This window comes from Podarcis gaigeae, assembly GCF_964106915.1.
Source record: "Podarcis gaigeae genome assembly, chromosome: 13".
In the NCBI taxonomy this organism is placed as follows: domain Eukaryota; kingdom Metazoa; phylum Chordata; class Lepidosauria; order Squamata; family Lacertidae; genus Podarcis; species Podarcis gaigeae.
The window spans coordinates 12,391,905-12,415,452 of record NC_139689.1 but is presented as its reverse complement, the minus strand read 5'-3'; the positions used below and the strand labels follow the sequence as shown (position 1 = coordinate 12,415,452).

General features: G+C 41.2%; 1 protein-coding gene across 1 annotated transcript; it reads right to left on the bottom strand.

The window, feature by feature from the left end:
- Positions 1-308: 308 nt before the first annotated feature.
- Positions 309-16,011, bottom strand: LOC310830772 (vomeronasal type-2 receptor 26-like; the record flags this gene model as incomplete). The annotated part of the gene is made up of 8 exons (XM_083710612.1): positions 309-1,210; positions 1,718-1,844; positions 2,773-3,000; positions 5,007-5,285; positions 13,154-13,381; positions 14,378-14,456; positions 14,574-15,265; positions 15,709-16,011. 8 exons carry the CDS (start codon positions 16,009-16,011, stop codon positions 309-311), a joined length of 2,838 nt encoding a protein of 945 aa, XP_083566738.1.
- Between the last annotated feature and the right edge of the window lie 7,537 nt (positions 16,012-23,548).

The following is a 23,548-nucleotide window of genomic DNA, read 5'->3' as shown; positions in this document are numbered from 1 at the left end:
TATTTCTACTGAACCTCTCAGCCTCTTCCTAAATCAGAAGGACAGTGGAATTTTGTTCAGGCAGGTTCCTATTTCCTATGTATATGTCATTTGCTGAACTTCATACCTTATGGTGAACTTTTCTCCCACCAACTCTAAGAAAAAACTCTAAAATAAATACAATCATTTCACCAAAAAAAAAAAAAAAAAACAATGAAACCAAAATGCCTGAAATTATTTCATTCCTTCAAATGGTTTATTTCATTTCCATCTTTTGTACCTATGTAGAATATCAATAACATAATTGAAACTACAAATTCTCCTGTTAATTAATTTTTTCTTTGTATTAGATGCTCCCTAGTGTTCAGCTTGGGTCTCAACACGATAATGTAGCATTTTGGGGGAAATATACAGCCCAGTATCCCAGCACTGGAAGCCAAGATGGAGAAGATCTCCACAGCCACCATGTATTTTCCTCTGGTGCTCAGGTAGGTTGGAATGAAGGAGAGCCAAACACTACAAAAGACCAACATGCTGAAGGTGATGAACTTGGCTTCGTTAAAAGTGTCTGGTAACTTCCGGGCTAAGAAGGCAACAGTGAAGCTGATAACGGCCAGGAAGCCCAAATAGCCCAAGACACAGTAGAACATGAGGACCGAGCATTCATTGCATAACAATACAATTTTCTCAGTCATTGAGTACATGTCTAAATCTGGGAATGGAGGAGCAACTGCCAGCCACAGAGCACAGATCCCTATCTGAATACTGGAGCAGGATAAAACAGTAGAATAAGCCAATCTTTTGCCCACCCATTTCCTCATTCGTGATCCTGGTTTAGTTGCCATGAATGCTAAAACAACAGAGATGGTTTTGGCCAAGATGCTAGAGAGGGCTACAGAGAAGATGATGCCAAAAGTGGTTTGTCGAAGAAGGCAGGTCACCTTATTAGGTTTTCCAATGAACAACAAAGAGCAGAGGAAACACAGGAAGAGGGAGATAAGGAGAATGTAGGTGAGGCTTCTGTTGTTGGCTTTGACTATGGCAGTGTCCCGGTGTTTAATGAAGATACCCAGCACTAGAGCTGTTACCAGAGAGAAGAAAAGTGCAGATACAATTAAAGCTATGCCCAAAGTGTCTTCAAAAGCTAGGAAGTTTGGAGTCTTAGGAGTACATTCATCCTTCCCTTTGTTTGGGTATTGATTTTCTGGGCAACTGGCACAAGTTTCCATCTCTGAAAAGGCAAATAATGAATGAGAATTTGAAATCAACCAATATTGTTCCTAATTGTTGCCTTATTACATTTTCACCCAAACTAATATATTCACTAAAATGGTAAAGGTAAAGGACCCCTGACCTTGAAGTCCAGTTGCAAATGACTCTGGGGTTGTGGTGATCATCTTGCTTTCCTGGCCGAGGGAGCCAACATTTGTCCACAGACAGTTTTTCTGGGTCATGTGGCCAGCATGACTAAGCCACTTCTGGTGAAACTAGAGCAGTGCACAGAAACGCTGTTTACCTCCCCGCCGGAGCGGTACCTATTTATCTACTTGGACTGGCGTGCTTTCAAGCTGATTAATAGAAACTATCAAATAAAAGTATTTCTATGTGAAAATTGAGAATAATGCATAACACCACAATTTAAGAAACCCCACAAAGCTGATTATAACCAATTTGCAAAAGCACTTCTCAGATTTTACTTCAGTAATAGTTTGGTATATCATAACATAGCATATGCTACCCTTCACATCTGATACCATCCCATCTGGACACGGAGCACAATCATAGCAGCAAAACTTCTTCCCTTCCTTCTTTTTCTTCCTGTAACCAGGATGGCAGATATCATTACAAACTGAAAGGGGTGGCACCTATTCAAAGACACAGGAATAGTTGAATGTTAATATTTAGTATTTAGTAAAAAAATAATCACACAAAAAACAGATTATCTGTTAGCAATGGTAACAAATAACTCCTGTTAACTTTCTGTTACAATGTTGAAAAAAGGGTGGGGCTTTTTTTGAAGGGGCAGCTTTTTGGTCATAAGAGCACCCTATCAGGTAGGGGTGCTAACTTGAATAAAATATTGTGGGGGCCCTTGCATAATCAATCACATGATGCAGTCCATGCACACTATTTGAATGGGAATACCCTTTGACTTTGGGGTTGGCTAGGAATTGGCTGCTATTCTATCAGGCAATGCTGTCTTTTGATGGCTTACAAACATATAACAAATTTTTAAAAATAACATTTAATAACAATACCATACAAAACACAAAGTGCAACCAGTGAATCACAATTACAATGTTATCATTGCCATTGTTGTTGTTGAAATACTGGCAGCGTCTTTGAATTTATTTTAATTAACAGCCAGCTGTAACACAGGGGGCTTCAAACCATTATTCAGGCCAGCAGTGAAAGTTCAAGTGGACATTTCAAGGGAGAGAGTTCCATAATTTAGGAGTCACCACTAAAAAAATATCATTTCCTTAATGGATGTAACTAATTTTAAGGGTCTACAGGACCCACAGTGCTGATCTGAAGGGGTGTGAATGTTCACATGGGTGAAACCAGTCCTTCAAATGGTGGCTTGTCTCAAATGTTCACCCTTCACTTAGTAAACCTTTAAAAAGCAATTTCTGTAAGCTGCCCACACAATATGATATTCAAAATAAATTCAAACACAAATGTGCATTATACTAAGGAATTATTTTGATTTCTCCACATCTATTGCCCACCCATTTTGTAGAATGACCATGAATGTGGAGCATATGGGAGACAATGGGGTTATTTTCCTACCTGAGTCAAGTCTTTGTGCCATTCAATTTTATCCTCTTTGATAGTGAATTCTTTGCCAAAAGGAGCCTGAGGATTCAAGCTCCCCACTTTCATCCTAAAATACGATCTATTTGGGAAAGTCACCAAGTTTGTAATATCAAATCCAGCAGCTAATTCTCCATGTTCAGTAAATTTAATTTCATCCCCAGCGCTGTTATTGAATGATATCCCCTGGAGGAATGAGTACAGCTAGATGGAAAGAGAAAGAATTCTAAAATATGTTGTCATGCTCTCATTAAAGTGGTTGCAATGGCTTTGTGAGATAGATTTTACTTCTTTTCTTCAGTCAAAGAACATTTGCAATTCACAATGCAGGTATCTGGCCTTCAGTGGCAGAGATTCCATGGGAACTCATCAATCAGTGAAAATTCAACAATTGAAAGTGCTGCAAATAGAACTTCAAAAATGTCCTCTATGGGAGGAATAAGGTTATAATTATTATGGTTGTATGAGATCAGCCTCTGTGGCTAGGAAGAGAGAAATTTGAGAAGATGAGCAAGAAAAGAACTGGGTGCTCGTGATCGCTAAAGATTTGGTGGTCAATCACATAATAGATAAGGCATTTCTCACCCTTGTTCTTTATGATATGATAATTGAATTTTGTCATTGAGGAAGCATTACCTGCCATGGTTCCATGGTCTGAGAAAACCATCTACCTCCATCCTCCATTCTTCTGTGGCTGGCTCTAGCTGAGTACATGGTAAGTAAGGCATGTGCCAAAGCATAAACAGCATTATAGATATTGTAGCTGTGGCCAGTCATGCTCATTTGAAAAAGAGGTGCAGGAAGAGTAGCTAACGTCTCCTCTCCGGTACACATATTATCAAAAAATGTAGAGTTAGTGGAGGTTAAAATCGAACAACTAAATACATTTTCCCATAAATCCTTAATGAAACCATCTTCTGTTGCCCATGTAGGATTTACAATCTTAATAAATTCTTGAAAGTCTTGAATCTCTTTCGAGTGAATTGTGAAGGAGATAGCGCCATGAAACATTTGTATATCATTGTCAATAATCTTTTGAATAGAATATGGTGTGAAATCAATTTGGGCTGTTGTTATCCATACTTTTACTGTGAAGAACCTCTTCTTATATTGAGGAAACATCATATGAATTAGCTTGGCTGCCAATATAAACTTTCCAAGCCATTTAATAGATGCGCTTTCTCCATATATAACAACTGCATTGGCATTGCTCTGCATAAACATTGGCAATGTATTATGTTTGTTTTTTATCATTTCAAGTATATTACTGGAAAACTGCTCATATTTTTGAACTCTTTCTGTGAATGCTGAACAGATTCCATTTTTGGAAAGCATTGACTCCAATGTCTGCAAGAAATATTCTCCGCCTTCATCATCTTCCACGATAAGCCCAACCCATTTCCATTTGAAGTGCAGTAGTAACTTGATTATTCCCTCATACTGAAGGGCTTCACTGGGAACCATACGGTAAAAGGAAGGGAACGCTTTTTTATTATTCACATGTGGTTCAAGTGAACCATATGAAATCTGGGTGGATGGAGAGAAATCCAGACATTTTAGAGTGGAAAGAGGAGTTCAGAATCATTCTATTTATTTGTTGCCCCTTTCTTATAGTGCAATCCTATAAATTCCCAACATGCCGTTTTTAGAAGAATCACCATCCTTTGAAAAACACACACACACTCACAGTCTTGGTCAAGTTGTACTCTAGATATTTACTCTTTTCACATTTGGAGCAATTCTCCATTACAAGTACTATATACACAGTCGTTGCAACCATGGTGCAGAGGGAAGGCAGAGAAGACTCTGGGGACTGCCAGAAGTTTGTAGATAGTGATGATGATGAAGAGATTTTGTTTAATATTCCTTTTACTGACAATGTGAAACTAAAAGGGATAACTGTGATGGGAGAGGATGACAACACACACCCATAGGAAATGAGAATCTTTAAGAACATTCCTCACATGTCTTTTAGTGATACTGCTAAAGAACCATATCAGTCTTTGCAACCATGCCCCTCATTAACATCTTTGGATACCACATTATACCCTCCCAAGCAATTCCACATGTTTCAGATGCCTTTTATTTACCCCTATGGAACCACATCATTCTTATGAATCATCAAAGGTCTACTGGAAAGAGGAAGCAAGTGAATTAGGGAATGGGGCACTTTAAGGGAAATTCCCACTGCCCACAATCTACAATCCTACCTGTGGAATCTTGTAAAGACTTAAGATGTCTGCCATGGATGTGGAAGTATCAGAACTCAGGCCTCCAATGATTCCTATCACATTTTTCTGAATGCCACATTTGTAGTTTGGTATAAAGTGATATGATTTAAAGAGCAGGTCCAGGGTGGTCCGATAAGTCATCCTTGAATCAGAGTAGCTGTCATAGATGTGGAACCCAAGAGTGACATTCGGCAACATCTTGGGATTCTCGTTGATCTCATCAACAGCAAACACCAAGGCCAGGATGTGCTGGTAGAACTTGGTCAAAACACTGCAAGTAAAGTGATGAGCTATTTCAGGAGTGTACAAAAATATTCTATCACAGTTTTCATCTACTCAAGATCTAAGAAATTCAACTGCTTGACTATAGGGACTGGGTACAAGATGCAAAGCTCATCTTTAGCTTAGTCTATTGGATAGAAAGACTTGTGTGATTACCTTTTGCTGAAATATGTTTTTTGTACACCACAAGCAAAGGCATGTTTGCATTAGTCTGCAGCCCAAATCAGAGCGATACTCCCTTGAAACGTATAGACAGAATTGACATCCATAAAGAATTTGCAGGGGTGGGAGAGAACTTGTTGATTTTGACTTTCTTCATCCCCAATATTTTTTCTGTTTTGTTCTTTATTACTCTACAGTTTTAACCAAAACACAGTCTGTATTATAGGAGTGTGCTACAGATTTTTGAACTTAGCCTCTTTCTAAGTGTTCCTGAACCTGGAAAGACTTCTTCTGGTGAAAGATGGCATTCAAATGCATCAGTGGAAGTTGAACTTAATACTGAAGCAATGTTGGGTATAGTCACACTGACACAGAGTTTAGGTAGGAAAGATCCTCATTCTGAGGAACTAAGGTGGAGAAAGCAACTAGCCAGGTTTTCTCTTGCATCTCAGGAGGAGACACATGGAAGATGTCAAGCATGAAGAAGAAGGAAGTAGCAAATGACATCAGCAACCCTAAGTATATCAGTCTAGCCCAAAGGAAATTCAGCACAGCTTCCAGGACAGTCTAGGAAGCTTTTAGTTTCCTCTCTGTATCTACTCTTTCCCATGCAGACATATCAACCTTCAGTGCAGGTTGATTTATATCCCAACACTTTCAACATCATCTATTCTTCATGCTCCATAAAATCTCTGTGAATCTTTAGCATCTAGCATTTTGAAACCTAGGGATAAATGAACATAAAAGGAACAGGAGAAAAAATACTATGTCCATCAAGCTCATTATTATCTGACTAGTGGCAACTCTCTGCATGCAAATGTATATCTGAATGTGAGGATATGTAGATGCAGTACAAAGCTATGCCATGCACAGGGAAGACTCTGGGTCTAATAATAATAATAATAATAATAATAATAATAATAATAATAATAATAATGGAACCCAAAAGCTTACTCTTTCCACATGCCCAGCTGTCAATTTAGATACCTTCTAAGTTTACAGATGTTTGAGTATTTAATTTTATTACCAATAGTTAATGTCCACCCACCCACCTATCTATTCCTTCATATTTGCTTAAAAATTCAGTTTAAATTTCCTCAAAGCAATTTTCAGACAATTTTACAAAGAGAAATAATTACTAAATGTAAATGTAGGTTCCTTTTCCTTACTATGGAATGTTAATGAAGTCCTGAGAAGGATGCTTGTTGAACAAAACTTTGATGAAAACATAATGGATATAAGATACCATCCCACCGATAAGGAGATCGCCTGGCTGATACCACTCATGTGGAATATGTACAGGATTATTTATGTTGCACCCAACAGTGTGCGCTTCATGCAACATGTTTAAGAGCAGCAAAAACAGAAACAACACAAACATCCTGATTGCCACCTCCCTTCCAACCATGGCAACCCTCTATTTCTCAGTTTACAACATCAACTAGTTGGCCATTTCTAAACAGAATGCTGTAGTAGATGTTGGGCTTTTGACCTGGTCCATCAGGGCTGTTCTTACATCATGAACATTTTATTAACATCAGCCTGATTTGAATAAGATGACTTGGGTGGCATCTGACTCTGCCAACACATTCTTAAAGGGCTATCCTTCCATCTTATCCATAACAGCATTTCATAAGGAAGCCCTGAATGCTAATTTGGAAATACTGATTTGAAGTTTGAGCTATCTTGTGGAAAGATGGAAACAGATCAAGATGACAGAGCTCTACCTCTCTCTTGTCCCTAATCTTATCTCTCTATGAAGCACAGGTACTTGTAATGATTTCAGAAGGGCTTGTTGTTTTTCTGTGGCCTTCTAGGAATCCATCAGAGCTTTGCCCAGATGAATTGATTATGGTGATTTTTATAATTACAAGAGGGACAATCGCTTCTGCAGTGTTTATTTATTCATGACAAATCATCAGTTACTGAACTAGTGAAGCAAATATTCTTGTCCAAGCATAGATCCCCAGAGTCCATAGGTATTTCAGAATACTTCTGAAATCTAGATCAATCCTTTATGGGATATCCACTGCTAAAATATACCAGATCAGTGGGCAACCAACATCTGTTTTAAAATGTCTAAGAAAGGCAGTATTTGGGGCAGTCTGTTACATCTTCAGACACCCCTATTCCTCTGTCTGAATTAAAATCAATTGAACACTCAGTGTTCTGCACTAATCATTCAACCTTGGGGGGGGGGGAATGAGGGGAATAATCATGTGCATGATAGTAAGGGTGTAGGATGAAAATACTTAACATTTTTATTGTGATAGGTTTACAGAAAATAATAGAAACATTTTAAAGTCAGTTTTTAAGTAAGCAAAATATGCATCAACCAATTCAGCAAAATATGCATCAACCAATTCTTAGATTGTAAAACATACAAATAACTTGTCTATGTGTTCTTTTGCTGAGACAAGTCCTACTCTTAGCTCTTTCCTGAGGAAGATGAGGGTGAATCATTTAGAGAATTTAACCGTTAATTGTAAAGGGGACTCAGAGATCTAACTTACACAATCCATATGTGACTATCCTCTATTTTATCTGTCCTTGTAACAAAGATTTCTATTATATTAGGTTGTAGGTTTTGTACATTTAGTGTCTGTTAATGTTTTGGATGATGACACGGCCATTGGCTGGCACATTAAAAGTTTGATTGATTGATTGAACTTAAGGACCCTCTGCTTATATAATTGCCACATAACTGAGATATTTCAGGAAACTCACAGTCAGTGATCATCCATGGCCAAGATAAGTAGCTGATATCATGCAGAAGACATGCATTCGATATTGTGGGTCAATTCTATGGAACTTTTTCCTAGCTGAGATCAGACAGCCCCACTCCCTCTTGAAAAAGCAGAGCCCAGTGATAAACCTTTTAATTTCAATAAGCATTTAGGGCAACTTTTCTGATTAGTATTAACTGTTTTTATCTTTATTGTGTCCTCTTCAACTTTTCTATAAATCACTGAGAGACCATACAGTTAAGTGGCATAGATATTGTGTAAATAAAATACACAAACAATAACCTCTAAAATGGATGGTAAGGGTTGCTCTGAGTTGGTTTTTCATTGCCTTCAAATATCTATGTAAAAATTCCACACCCATGTACCCTATAGAATAAGAAGAAATCAATAATCAAATCTTTATTCCATGCATAAGAAATGATGCACAAGCATCCACTGTAATATCAACATTAACTATCTGAAAAACTCCATCTACCACCTTTACTTAAATGCTTTAGGTCTACTCCATCAATCAGCGTCTCACTCATTTAGAAGGGTAGTAGGGTTATTAGGTTCCTATTTCTTACTTAAATTTAAATATCCTTTGTTGAGCTTTACTCCTGTGAACATTTTTCTCATAGGCTCTACAGACTATAAATCAACCCTAACCCTCCAAAGCAACAACATAACTGAAATAGTTTAATACTCCCAATTCATTTATACTTCTTTTATGATCCCATATAGATAATAAAAATATTGTTGAAAACACAAACTCATCAATTTGTTTATTACTTTCTTCGTATTAGCTGTTCCCTGTTGTTGAGCTCAGGCTTCACCAAAATTATGTAACATTTTGGGGAAAAGATGCAGCCCAGTAAACCAGAACTGGAAGCCAAGATGGAGAAGATCTCCACTGCCACCATGTATTTTCCTCTGGTGCTTAAGTAAGTTGGAACAAAGGAAAGCCAAACACTGCAAAAGACCAGCATGCTGAAGGTGATAAACTTGGCTTCATTGAAACTGTCAGGCAATTTTCTGGCTAGGAAGGCCACAATGAAGCTGACAATGGCCAGGAAGCCCATGTAGCCCAGAACAGAATAGAACATGGTGATGGATCCTTCATTGCATAACAGTATAATTTGTTCAGTCATTGAGTGCATGTCCAAATCTGGGAATGGGGGAGAGGTTGCCAGCCAGAGAATGCAGTTCCCTACTTGAACAATGGAGCAGGAAAGGACAATGGAATAAGCCAGTCTCTTTCCCATCCAATTCCTCATCCTGGATCCTGGTTTGGTAGCCATAAATGCCAAAACAACAGAAATGGTTTTGGCCAAGATGCTAGAGAGGGCCACACAGAAGATGGTGCCAAAACTTGTTTGTCGGAGAAGGCAAGTTGCCTCATTGGGCATTCCGATGAACAGCAAAGAGCAGAGGAAACACAAGAGGAGGGAGGTGAGGAGAATGTAGGTTAGACTTCTGTTGTTGGCTTTGACTATGGCAGTGTCCCGGTGCTTAATGAAGATGCCCAGCACCAGAGCTGTGACCAGAGACAATAGAAGTGCAGAGGAAGTTGAAACAATAGCCAAAGTGTCATCAAAGGCTAGGAAATTTGAGATCTTAGGGATGCAGTGATTGTGGTCCTTGTTTGAATGCTTGTCTTCTGGGCAATGGATGCAAGTTTCTGAAAAAGGTTGCAATGTATGGCAATTTAAAACCAAGGATTATTCTAGTGATTCATTTTCACCCAGTCCTACAAACATACCAGAAATATGATGCATACAAATTATTCCATTTACACTTCATTTTAAAAGCAAAGATATGAAAATAACCATATATCTGCTTAATAGAGCATGTCCTGTTTCCCCATCATATCACAGCAGGTGGCGGAACTATTTGATCAGTTCCACCTATGTGGAGGGAATGAAAAGAAGGACCAGCCAGGCCCTGTATGAAACAGGAGTAGATGGTGATGAATAGAGTGGCTTACAAGCATGCCCCTTTCGTCCTGATCTTTCTTTCATTGTTAGCTCAGTACCTGCCTACCCAGGCCACAGAATAAGCTGGTCTGATGGCTTTTTATTGAGAACAGGGTAAGATGTATCACTCCAATATTTGCTTGACAGCTTGAGAGTTTTTTCCTACCTGCTTTGTACCAACTGGGAGCCAAGGATTGCTACTGCATCTGCAAGTTCCTTTAAATAGTTTTGAAAGATGTTCCATTCATCGGAATGGTATAATAATAATATAATATAATATAATATAATATAATATAATATAATATAATATAATATAATATAATATAATATAATATAATATAATATAATATAATATAATATAATAATTTGTTATTTATACCCCTCCCATCTGGTTTCCCCAGCCTCTCTGGGCAGCTTCCAACTGAATATTAAAAACAATACAGCATCAGACGTTAAAAACTTCCCTAAACAGGGCCACCTTCAGTTGTCTTTTAAAAGTAAAATAGTTGTTTATTGCCTTGACATCTGCTGGGAGGGCGTTCCACAGGACAGGTGCCACTATCAAGAAGGCCTATGCCTGGTTCCCTGTAACCTCACTTCTCGCAGTGAGGGAACCGCCAGCAGGCCCTCAGCACTGGACCTCAGTGTCCGGGCTGGATGATGGGGGTGGAGACGCTCCTTCAGTTATACAGGGCTGAGGCCGTTTAGGGCTTTAAAGGTCAGCACCAACACATTGAATTGAGCTCTGCCATTGTGCATGGCCATCCTTTCTAAAGATGTATCTGAAGATGATGGATGCTATGTGCACATGTGAAATGCTATGCTTTAAAACATATTAACAGAACAGGTGCTGCTCTTCTTATTTGAAAACATCCATTCTTTCATTGGAATGATCTTAGATCTTGATGCTAAAATGTGTTGCCCATATTTCTAAAGATAGGCTCCTCATTCATGTTATATATAAATGGGAAATAATTCTTAGTTTTAACACACCACACACACACACACACACACACACACACTTAATGACTTGGGAAAGAGCTACTTGGAGTTTACTGCGATAAAGTGTGTCATTTGGAATGTCTTAGCATGGCTTGTCTTACCCTTCTCATTTGAGAACATCCCATCTGGACATGGAGCACAATCATAGCAGCAAAATTTCTTCCCCTCCTTCTTTTTCTTCATATGACCAGGAGGACAGTAAGCATTACACACCGAAAGGGGTGGCACCTTTGCAAAGATATGAGAGAAGCATAAAAACGTAGGAGCCCTACAGGATCAGACCAGAGGCCCAGCTCCTCCAGCATGCTGTCCTCACATTGACCAACTAGATGCAAATAGGAAGCCTGTAAACAGAAACTGACTACACACTCTCCCAACTTGTGAATTCTATGACTAACTGGGATACAGTCACTCAGGTTATCTAGACATTTTACTTCCTTGTCATGGCTGGGTACATGAATGTTCCAAACTATGTGAGAATAATGGAAGTCACCCATTACCACAGTTTCCTTTTTTATGCGTTCTGGATTTTGTTCTCCGTCTCAAGTTCACCATTTTGCTCAGGGGGAAGATAGGAGATACTAGTATTAAATCACTCTTAGGTCTTTGTATTATCACCCACAACAATTCTATAAGTACACTGCTATTTTGGGGATTTGCTCCTGGAAACTTTGTCCTCTTTGACATACAAAGTGACATCACCTCTAGAATGCCCTTAGTCCCTCAGTCCAGTTTCTCTCTATTCCACCAGGTTTAAATTATGCCCATTATACCCATGCTCTCATCTAAGACAAAGTAATACAGCTTACTCATCTTGCCTTACAGGCTTCTAGCATTACCGGGTGGGTGGGTGGGTGGGTGTGAGTGGGTGGTGTGGAATAGTATAGAAAAATATGTAGGGATTTCATCCTATAGCACCCTAGTAAATTAGAAGGCTAGTGATACAAAATATAAGTCAGGCTTCCTCAGCCTCGGCCCTCCAGATGTTTTTGGCCTATAACTCCCATGATCCCTAGCTAGCAGGACCAGTGGTCAGGGATGATGGGAATTGTAGTCTCAAAACATCTGGAGGGGCGAGGCTGAGGAAGCCTGATATATGGTTCATAAGTGAAGAAGTGGCACATCCTGTGTGAGGAATAATTTCTGTACTGAGCATCACAGAAACTCAAAAAGGTTAGAAGGTCCATATTTAGTCCATCCAAAGGCAGAACTAGCTTAGGATTTCAAACAAATGCCACTAACTAGAGACTTGCCCCTGAGGTTTCCGAAGAAAGCTATGGCAAGCAACATCATCTGTTTTCTGACAACCACTGCTCCATCTTAGTCTGAGATGCCTTCTCTGGATGGTATGGTTTTTATTGTTCTTCCATTATTTATTTATATACTTCTGATAAGCAAAAATGCCTTCTTTTTGTTGCCATAGCTTTTTTATTTCTATAACTGAATGCCTGAAAGAACCATGCTCTCAAGATGATTTACAGAAATTTAAGGGGGGTGGGGAATCAGTTTCAATATCATGTACAATGAAAGCTCAGCCAACACAATAGTGAACAGCCAACTCTAATTTGTACAATAAGTGCAAATTAGAAGTCTATAATGGGGGGGGGGCTCACAGAGCAAATAACCTGCTGCCTAAAAATGATATTTTAAAAACAGAACAAATTGCAATAAAATAATCTTGTTGGAACAGATGGATATATATAACCCTTTAAAAGGCTGGTATTGACACAGGCAGGAGATCCATGTGCTTGAAACCACCTCTGTTTAGTACTTGCTACTCTGAATTTAATGGCAGGACTAAGACAAAGTCACAGCTATGGCCATACATTTGAATGGAATGGTATTCCAGTGAATTTCAAATTAAATAATGTATTATGCGAAGGAATGTTCTTTTTGTTTTCTTTACACCTCTTGCCCTTCTGTTTCATTGAATGACTAAAAATTTTGGCATTTGGAAGACTGCACAGCTATTTCCCACCTGAGCCAGGTCTTTAATCCATTTGATTCTGTCCTCGTTGATGGTGAGCTCTTTTCCAGAAGGAGCCTGTGGATCCAGACTTCCCACTTTGACCCTAACGTAGGATTGATTTGGGAACGTGACCAAGTTTCTAATATCAAAACCAGATGCCAGTTCTCCATGTTCATTTAATGTAATTTCATCTCCGGCACTGTTGTTGAATGAGATCCTCTGAAGAAATGCATGGAGCTAGAAGGAAAACAGGAAAATACAAAGTTCTATATAGACTTATTCCCAATAAGACTAATGGAAGATGTCCAACTTTTGGAAGCAGATGGAAGATGAGAGTGGCAAATTATGGCACAGTGTAAATTCAACAACTGAAGGCTGCCTCATTAGTTTTAACCTTTTAAATGCCTGCTGCTAGTGTAAGCGAAGTTACAGGGAACCAGGCAGAGGGCCTTCTCGGTTGTGGCACCCACCCTGTGAAACGCCCTCCTATCAGATGTCAAGGAAATAAACAACTATCTGACTTTTAGAAGACATCTGAAGGCAGCCCTGTTTAGGGAAGTTCTCAATGACTGATGTTTTAATGTATTTTTAATATTTTGTTGGAAGCCACCCAGAGTGGCTGGGGAAACCCAGCCAGATGGGTGGGGTATAAATTATTATTATTATTATTATTATTATTATTATTATTATTATTATTTAATTAAATTAATATCTGTGACCATTAATGTTGATTTAATGCCTTGTTACTAAGAGAGTCTGTGTACTGGTCCAGTAAATGCTTCCGCTGCGCAACCAGCAACAGTTCTCTTTGCAGAGTATTAATTAAGTCCAGTGCAGAGATTCTTGTTGCAGTACAAGCTTCAGAGTTTCAGCAGCAAAGAAATAACAACACAGGGAAGCCTGTCTTTCCAAAGACAGGTTTATTGCAGACAGATAACAGAAACACCTCCGGAGCTTTCAGACATTTTTGCTTCACGCTCCGCAGGCAGAGAAAACAAACACTCTTTATATACTGAGCAACTTAACAACTTAACGAGCTTGACTACTTAAAGTCACATGACATTGCTAACTTGCCAGCGTCTTAGGTTTCACACCCTAACAGTTACAAAATACTCCCCTTTTTGATAAATGGAATTACTTAATTTTTATTATTGTTCTAAAGGGGCTAAATTCCAGAACTTGCCCATGGTTACGTGTGACACTGCAGGATTACATGGAAGCAGGAAAAAATACCTGCCAGGCTTCCACATTCTGAGGAGACAGCCTGCTCTTGTACTCCATTGTCCTGTGGATGATGCTAGCTGAGTACATGCTATGTAAAGCATGTGCTAGAGCGTAGACAGCATTATAGATACTGTAGCTGTGGCCGGTCATGCTCATTTCAAAATAAGGTGATGGAATGTTCTCGAGAGCCTCCTCTCCATCACACATTTCATCAATGCCTGGTGACACACTGCTGTTTGAAAGTGTACAACCGAACGCCTGTTCCCAGAAATCTTTGATAAAACCATCTCCATCTTCCCAGGAAGGATTTATGTTCGAAAGAAATTCTTGGAAGTTCTGCAGCTCTTTGGAATGAATAGCAAAGGAGATAGCACCATGGAAAATTTGTATATCAGTGCGAAATCGTTTTTGAAATATGTTTAATGTGAAATCAATTTGGGCTGTCGTAATCCATACTTTTGCTGTAGAGACCTCTTTGTATTGAGGAACTATCATCTGAACCATCCTAGCTATCCTCAGAGCTACTCCTAACCACATAATAGCTGCTCTTTCTCCATATATAACAACTGCATTGGCTTTGCTCTTCAGGAAAGGGGGTAATACAACCCTTGTTTCAGTTGCCATATTAAGGATGCTGCCAGAGGAGTGCAGATTGTATTGAACTCTTTCAGCGTAGGCTGAACATATCTGATTCTTGGAAAACATTAGCTCCATGGCCTTCAAGAATCGTTCTCCACTTTCATTATCTGGAGTGATGAGCCCAACCCATTTCCATCTGAAATGTAGCAATAACTGGACAATTCCTTGATACTGAAGGGCTTCATTGGGGACCATGCGATAAAAAGAAGGGAGCTTGAGTTGATAATTCACTTCTGGTTCAAATGAACCATATGAAATCTGAAAAGGAAAAAAGGAAATCTGATTAATATTCTATGGACTTTTAAATGAGTTTGTTGGAAGGGGGTTAATGTTACTGTTTTGTTTTGTTTTAACTATTTATTTTGTACTTTTATCCTGTATTTTTATCTTATGAACTGCCCTGAGATCCTTGAAGAGTATTATTATTATTATTATTATTATTATTATTATTATTATTATTATTATTATCCACACATATTCTTTCTTGGTATAACTTTCCTTTCAATATTTGTCCCATTAACTTACATAAATTCTCATCATTAGATGATTTTTAGAATCTCTCCCCCCCCCAAAAAAAAAACTTTTGAATACCCAAATTATATCTCATGCAGTCGTTTCCATTTTATACCAAATTCCTAATGGGAAGAGATTTATGGCAGGGATAAAAAGACATTGCCATGGAGCTCATGCTCAGATCCTACCTGTGGAATCTTGTAAAGACCTAAGATGTCTGCCATGCATGAGGAGATATCAGAGCTCAATCCCCCAATGACTCCTATTGCATTTTCCTGAGTGTCACATTTGTAGTTGGGGACAAAGTGATGTGATTTGAAGAGCAGGTCCAGAGTACTACGGTAGGCCATTTTTGGATTGGAGTAACTGTCATAGATGTGGAATCCGAGAGTGACATTGGGTAAGATCTTGGGATTCTCATTGACCTCATCAACAGCAAACACCAGGGCCAGGATGTGCTGGTAAAACTTTGTCACCACACTGCAAATCATTTGTCACTAGTACACATTTTAAATCATTTGTCACTAGTACACATAGTAAATCATTTTAGCACAATATCCACCCACTTTAAATATGATAGTTTCAACTGCCTGACTATGAGGATAAGGCACAAACAAACAAATTAATAATTAGCTGGTGATTTTCTTTTTGGAAAATGGAAAAATCTATTCTGGTTACTATTGCCTGAATTGTGTGTTTAGACTTTTGCTTCATATAATTATGTATATTAGGAATAAGAACTGTATTCAAGCCAAATCAGATTGTTAATATCTCACATAGATTGAAGAGAGATTTCATTTTCAGTATTAATTATTAAGTGTCTTTGAAACCAATACATGACTAACTTGCATTCATTATTATTGTAACTCCTGATTAATATATGGAATAAAGAACATATATGAGATAAAGAACCTACGGTATTCAAAAACAGGCTATGGGGGAATGCTAGTATATATATATATTTATGTGGGGCAGTAATAATTTATGGCAATCAATTAAGAAAATATAAATGTCTAAGGAGGAGTTCAGAGACGAGTAAAAGCATGCTGTTTCTGTTAAAAATTCCAGACTATGTGAAGGATTTAGAAGAAAATATTCAAAATTTGCAAATATAGTACTTGGTGGATGACTGCTGATGCAGATTTTAATATTCAGAATAATTATGGTTCAATATTTTGATAACGTCTTTTCAGATGTAGAAAATTGTGCAGGTAGTACAAAGGATCTTTATAAATAACAATTACTGTCTGGCAGCTAAAGGCAACAAGGTGTTAGGAGCAGGTGGGCAGGCATTCCAGAGATTTGGTGCCCCTACTTGAAAAGGTTTATCTAAAAATATTGGAGGAAAAAATCCCAGAGAGTAAAAGCATTAAGTTGATTGTGGATCTGTTGAAAACAAATGAGTAAGCCATTGAAGAAGTCAGGGTGGCTGATGAAAAAGCTGTGAAACAACAACTACAAGAAGATAAATAATATTTGCTGATTTTTACATTTATTTGTATAATGAAGGCTTCAGCAAATACAATTTTGTAAAACCTGAATGCACCCTAGACTGCCATTTAAAAAGCACACAAATTGGTCAAGACATATCTGAAGTGTGTGGTGCAGATATTTTGGGCATCTAATCATAGATTGACTTATTTCCCCAAAGTGATTTGTTTGGTAGGTCTCCCACTTCCATTTCCTCTCTTTCTGTCACCCAGTCTACTCTCTTTCCCTCATTTTTTCCTCTCTCCTCCACTCACACTGAACTAGGCTGAGGTCAACATGTGATACGCAGTCTACTAACGGCTAAGCAGCTATGCATTATAACCAGAACAATGAGCAATTGGATCACAAAAACGTAATGTTTCAAAATATCCGTCATAGACTATGTTCACTTTTTGATCATTTCATATTCTTATTAACAATTGTGTCCTTCCTTCCTTCCATTAAAAAACTCTTCTATTCTTTTTTAAAAAATATTTCACAGTCAATCTTATGAATATAAAAGAATCAGTAAGATAAAATAAAAACCATTTACTTACAATGGAGTTTTAACAGAGGACTGAGCAGGGTGTTGGTTGAACAAAAGTTGGGGGAAAATGTAATGGATATGGGATGCCATTCCACCAATGATGAGATCACCTCGCTCATGCCATTCATGTGGAATATATACAGCATTATTTCTCAAGCAAGTCACATTTTGAACTTTGCACACCATATCTGAAAGCAGAAGAAGAAGAAGCAGCAGCACCATTCTGAGAGCACAACTCCTCCTGAACATGGACTCTCTTGAATCTTTCAGTCTGCAACATTCATGTTAGCCTTAATACTCTCATCAGCCTGATTTAAACAAGATGCCTTGGGTGGCAACAAACTCTGCTAGTGCAATACTCAAAGGGATGTGAATACACCTTACCATAAACCTCAGCAGCATTATGGAAGCAAGGCTTACAATGGCATGGCTTGAACGCCAATTAAAAAACAGCAACCTGATTTTCTATACAAAGAAAGAGGAAAATTGATCATACTCTCTCTCATACTTAATCTTAGCACTGGAGTATTTATAATCATTTCATACTCATGTGTTGAATTTTGTTTTCCTATCTGCCTTCTTGAAAATCACTGGAGAATAGCCCATGCCAATTGAGTATAGTCGTTTAGATAATTGCAGGGAAGACATTCACTTCTGTGATGGAGTAGGAACAAGTCTCAAACCTCCCCTGTCAAAGCGGGAAATCGACAGCTGCAAAATTATTGAATGCTGGTTATCTGATTTGAAATTCTTCTGCAAAAATCTTGCTGGGGAACAAAACTCACTTTGTGAAAGAACCTCGATATTTATTTTTTAAAGAATGAAATGTTGTTGTTGTTGTCTATTACTTGTGCTTCGCCAGGGCAGGTTACAACAAATAAAACACAACATTAATATTAAAACGCAGGGACGCAGGTGGCGCTGTGGGTTAAAGCCTCAGCACCTAGGACTTGCCGATCGAAAGGTCGGCGGTTCAAATCCCTGCGGCGGGGTGCGCTCCCGCTGCTCGGTCCCAGCGCCTGCCAACCTAGCAGTTCGAAAGCACCTCCGGGTGCAAGTAGATAAATAGGGACCGCTTACCAGCGGGAAGGTAAACGGCGTTTCCGTGTGCGGCTCTGGCTCGCCAGAGCAGCGATGTCACGCTGGCCACGTGACCCGGAAGTGTCTCCGGACAGCGCTGGCCCCTGGCCTCTTAAGTGAGATGGGCGCACAACCCCAGAGTCTGTCAAGACTGGCCCGTACGGGCAGGGGTACCTTTACCTTTACCTTAATATTAAAACACAATATTAAAGAAAATTTAAAACAGTTCAAAACAACATAAAGCTTTTTTTTTTTTTTGCTAGTCTAATAGGCAACCATTAAAAGTGTCACACCATCTTACCCATGTAATATTAACTACTGATTTTCTCTGGATCTTTAGAACAAACAGGAAGTCTGGGAAATAAAACTCTAATAGCATTGATAAACTTAAAATGCATTTGTAGTGGAATGCTTGCAAAAAGAACAACCAAAACCCTTTACACCACAGACTTCCTGACATAGTTGGAGGCCTCTGTGACCACTCACTCTGACTATAATAAGGTCATGGTGTTCCCATCACACATAGGAAATGTGTGTGATATAGAAAAAGGCCTCATGCCCGGTGGGTTCATATCATTTGGAGCAAACAGCATAATTTGCTCAGTCATTGAGTGTATGTCCAAATCTGGGAATGGGGGACAGGTTGCCAGCCAGAGAAGACAAGATCCCTACTTGAGCAGGAAAGGACAATGGAATAAGCCAGTCTTTTCCTCATCCAAGTCCTCATCCTGGATCCTGGTGTGGTAGCCATGAATGCCAAAACCACAGAGATGGTTTTAGCCATGATGCATTTTTTCATCTCTGCCAAGCTAAACAGTTGACTCCTTACCTCTCTCGCCCTGACCTACTCACTGTGATCCACATGAAGGTCACCTCCAGGCTTGATTATTGTAACTCACTCTACGTGGGGCTGCCCTTGAGACTGACCCAAAAACTCCAGCAGGTGCAGAATGCCGTGGCAAGACTCCTTATGATCATGCCCTATATGGCCTAGGACCCTCATACCTACGGGACCGCCTCTCCTGGTAAGTCCCACAGAGGACCTTATGGTCTTCAACTAAAAACATCTTGGAGATCCTGGGCCACAGGGAAGTTAGGCTGGCCTCAGCCAGAGCCAGGGCTTTTTCGGCCATGGCCCTGATCTGTCACAAGAGACTAGGGCCCTGTGGGACTTGACATCTTTCCGCAGGGCCTGCAAGACAGAGCTGTTCCACCAGGCCTTTGGCCAAGGCACAGTCTGACCCCCTCTCTCCTTCTATAATACTCATAGAACACTAACCTAATGATTGCCATTAATTTGAATCTGAATTGATTTTAGAAAATATTTCAATTAACTGATTGTGATTCTATGTAAACTGTGCTATTTTTACTGTTGTTAGCTACTCTGAGCCTGGCTTTGGCTGGGGAGGGTGGGATATAAATAAAATTATTATTATTATTATTATTATTATTATTATTATTATTATTGGCTACAGAGAATATGGTGCCAGAACTTGTTTGTCGGAGAAGGCAAGTTGCCTCATTAGGCATTCCGATGAACAACAAAGAGCAGAGGAAACACAAGAGGAGGGAGGTGAGGAGAATATAGGTGAGGCTTCTGTTGTTGGCTTTGACTATGGCAGTGTTCTGGTGCTTAAAGAAGATGCCCAACACCAGAGCTGTGACCAGAGCCTGTAGAAATGCAGAAAAAAATGAAATGATGGCCAAAGTGTCATCAAAAGCTAGGAAAACTGGTATCTTTGAACACAGTGATCATAGCCCTTGTTTGGATGGTTATCTTCTGGACAGCTCATACAAATTTCTGGAAAAATATACACTGTATGATAATTTAAAAACAATATCCAGTGATCTATGCCCACCCAGCTTCACCGACAGCCCAGGAGTATGATATATTAAAATTGTGCCCTTTAAAGTTGCATCTTGAAAACAAAGCTGTGAAAATTACTGCATATCTGTGTAATAAAGAATATCCCTGCTTACCCATCATATTGCAACAGGCCTCAGAACTATTTTGTGCTCAGTCTATGTGAAGAGGGTGAAAAGAAGGACCAACGGAGGGTTATGCAAGACAGGAGGGTGATGGATGGAGTGGCTAATCAGCACAATCTCTTTCTAGCTATTTTTTCCATTGCTAGCTCATTGAAACTAGCTTTGGTTCTCAATTAATATTAGTAGGGGGGCAAAGTTCTCCAGCCATCAAACCAGCCCACACTAGGTCCTGGATAGGAAGGTACTGAGCTAACAATGAAAAAATAGCTAGAAAGAGATATTCCTAAGAGTATTTTTAGAGTTGAACCCATCCCATCCTTTCCACTTGCCTAATTTGCTACAACTGGGGGCTGTTACACTCTTCCACCTACGTAAGATGTATTGGACATTGTTTGCTATCATACTAACTGCTTACTGGAAACAATTCTGGACAGAGTTCTAATGTTATTAGGAGGTAGGGACACTGGATAATATTGTCTTATCACTTTAGAAACAACACATCTGATCTGAGGCAATCTGACATGGTTAAGAAGCTCCCTGTCACCAGTCTTTCACTCAGATAAAAAATGTAATTAGGGTGTACTAGTTCACCCTATGTGTAGAGGATTTTGAAGCTCTCCAGAATTTTTCCATTGCCTAGACCAGGGGTCGGCAACCTGCGGCTCCGGAGCCGCATGCGGCTCTTTAACGCCTTTGCCGCGGCTCCGGGGTGGAGGCGAGGGGAGGAGGCGCATTTTCCTTTGTTCCCGTGCAGTCGCTGTCATCTGTGAGGCGGCGGCGGAGAGCAGAAGGCAGCGCCACTCTCCTCGCGAGTTGGGCGCAGGGCAGCGGCAGCAGGAAGGCTCCCCAAGGGCCGAGCGGCACGCGTCCGCCTTCCCTGTGAGCCATTGTTTTTAGTGCACCTCCTTTCACTCATTGTTGCCCCGCGCGGTGAAGCGACCCCGGGTTGGGAGCTGCCAGGATCTCTGGAGCGAGTCCTCTTTCGGGGGTTGTGGGGGCTCCCAGCAGCAGCAGCTCCCGGCGGGAGCTCCTGCAGGGTGCGCAAGGCTTGCAGACACTCGCCCGAAGCACGGGGAGCCCTCCGGAGGGCTCCCTGTGCTTCGGGCAACAGGCTGCCGCCCCAAGCCTCGCGCGCCCGACGGGAGCTCCTGCCGGGCGCGCAAGGCATGCAGACACTCGCCCGAAGCACGGGGAGCCCTCCGGAGGGCTCCCTGTGCTTCGGGCAACAGGCTGCCGCCCCAAGCCTTGCGCGCCCGACGGGAGCTCCTGCCAGGCGCGCAAGGCTTGCAGACACTCGCCCGAAGCACGGGGAGCCCTCCAGAGGGCTCCCTGTGCTTCGGGCAACAGGCTGCCGCCCCAAGCCTCGCGCGCCCGGCGGGAGCTCCTGCAGGGTGCGCAAGGCTTGCAGACACTCGCCCGAAGCACGGGGAGCCCTCCGGAGGGCTCCCTGTGCTTCGGGCAACAGGCTGCCGCCCCAAGCCTCGCGCGCCCGACGGGAGCTCCTGCCGGGCGCGCAAGGCACGCAGACACTCGCCCGAAGCACGGGGAGCCCTCCGGAGGGCTCCCTGTGCTTCGGGCAACAGGCTGCCGCCCCAAGCCTCGCGCGCCCGACGGGAGCTCCTGCCAGGCGCGCAAGGCTTGCAGACACTCGCCCGAAGCACGGGGAGCCCTCCAGAGGGCTCCCTGTGCTTCGGGCAACAGGCTGCCGCCCCAAGCCTCGCGCGCCCGACGGGAGCTCCTGCCGGGCGCGCAAGGCTTGCAGACACTCGCCCGAAGCACGGGGAGCCCTCCGGAGGGCTCCCTGTGCTTCGGGCGGCAGGCTGCCGCCCCAAGCCTCGCGCGCCCGACAGGAGCTCCTGCCGGGCGTGCAAGGCTTGCAGACACTCGCCCGAAGCACGGGGAGCCCTCCGGAGGGCTCCCTGTGCTTCGGGCAACAGGCTGCCGCCCCAAGCCTTGCGCGCCCGACGGGAGCTCCTGCCGGGCGCGCAAGGCTTGCAGACACTCGCCTGAAGCACGGGGAGCCCTCCGGAGGGCTCCCTGTGCTTCGGGCAACAGGCTGCCGCCCCAAGCCTCGCGCGCCTGGCGGGAGCTCCCGCCAGGCGCGCAAGGCTTGCGGACACTCGCTGGGGCTGCAGGCTGCTGCCCGCAAGCCTTGTGAGCCTGTGGGAACTCCCGCCGGGCTTGCAAGGCTTGCGGATAGCTTCCTGAAGCCTGGAGAGTGAGAGGGGTCGGTGCGCACCGATGCCTCTCGCTCTCCAGGCTTCAGCGAAAGCCTGCATTCGCACCATAGGACGCACACAGATTTCCCCTTCATTTTTGGAGGGGAAAAGTGCGTCCTATGGAGCGAAAAATACGGTATATAGCATGTCTTTGTTGCTGGCTGATTTGCTGCTATTGCTTTGCAATTTGCAGCTACTGTTTTGAAGGGGAGTGAAGAACACACACTCAAAAAAAGGTAACTTGTTAATATAACGTTTATTTCTATGAGGAGGAGTAATTCTGAGGGGTCAAACAAAAAATAATTAAAAAGTGTCAAAAAAGTTATTTTTATAATGACGAGGATAACATTGGGCTAAGAAACAATGTATGCAGTGTTATATTTGTTTTAAATGTCGCAATGGTTTTGCGGCTCCCAGTTGTTGTTTTTTCTTCGGAAACGGGTCCAAGTGGCTCTTTTTGTCTTAAAGGTTGCAGACCCCTGGCCTAGACTGATCTGCTACAAATGTCTTATGAAAGTGATGTTGGATCATATCCACAGTTTCAATCCTTCACATAGTCCCAATTCAAATGAAAAACATATGTTCCTATGTGGAATAACAAAAACATAAATGATAATATGATTCCTTCTATTATTATATTGCAGCATTCGAGGAACTTCAGTAATAGTTGCTAGGTAGAGAGAAGAAATTAGATTTATTGAGAATAAGTTTAATTATGAAAAA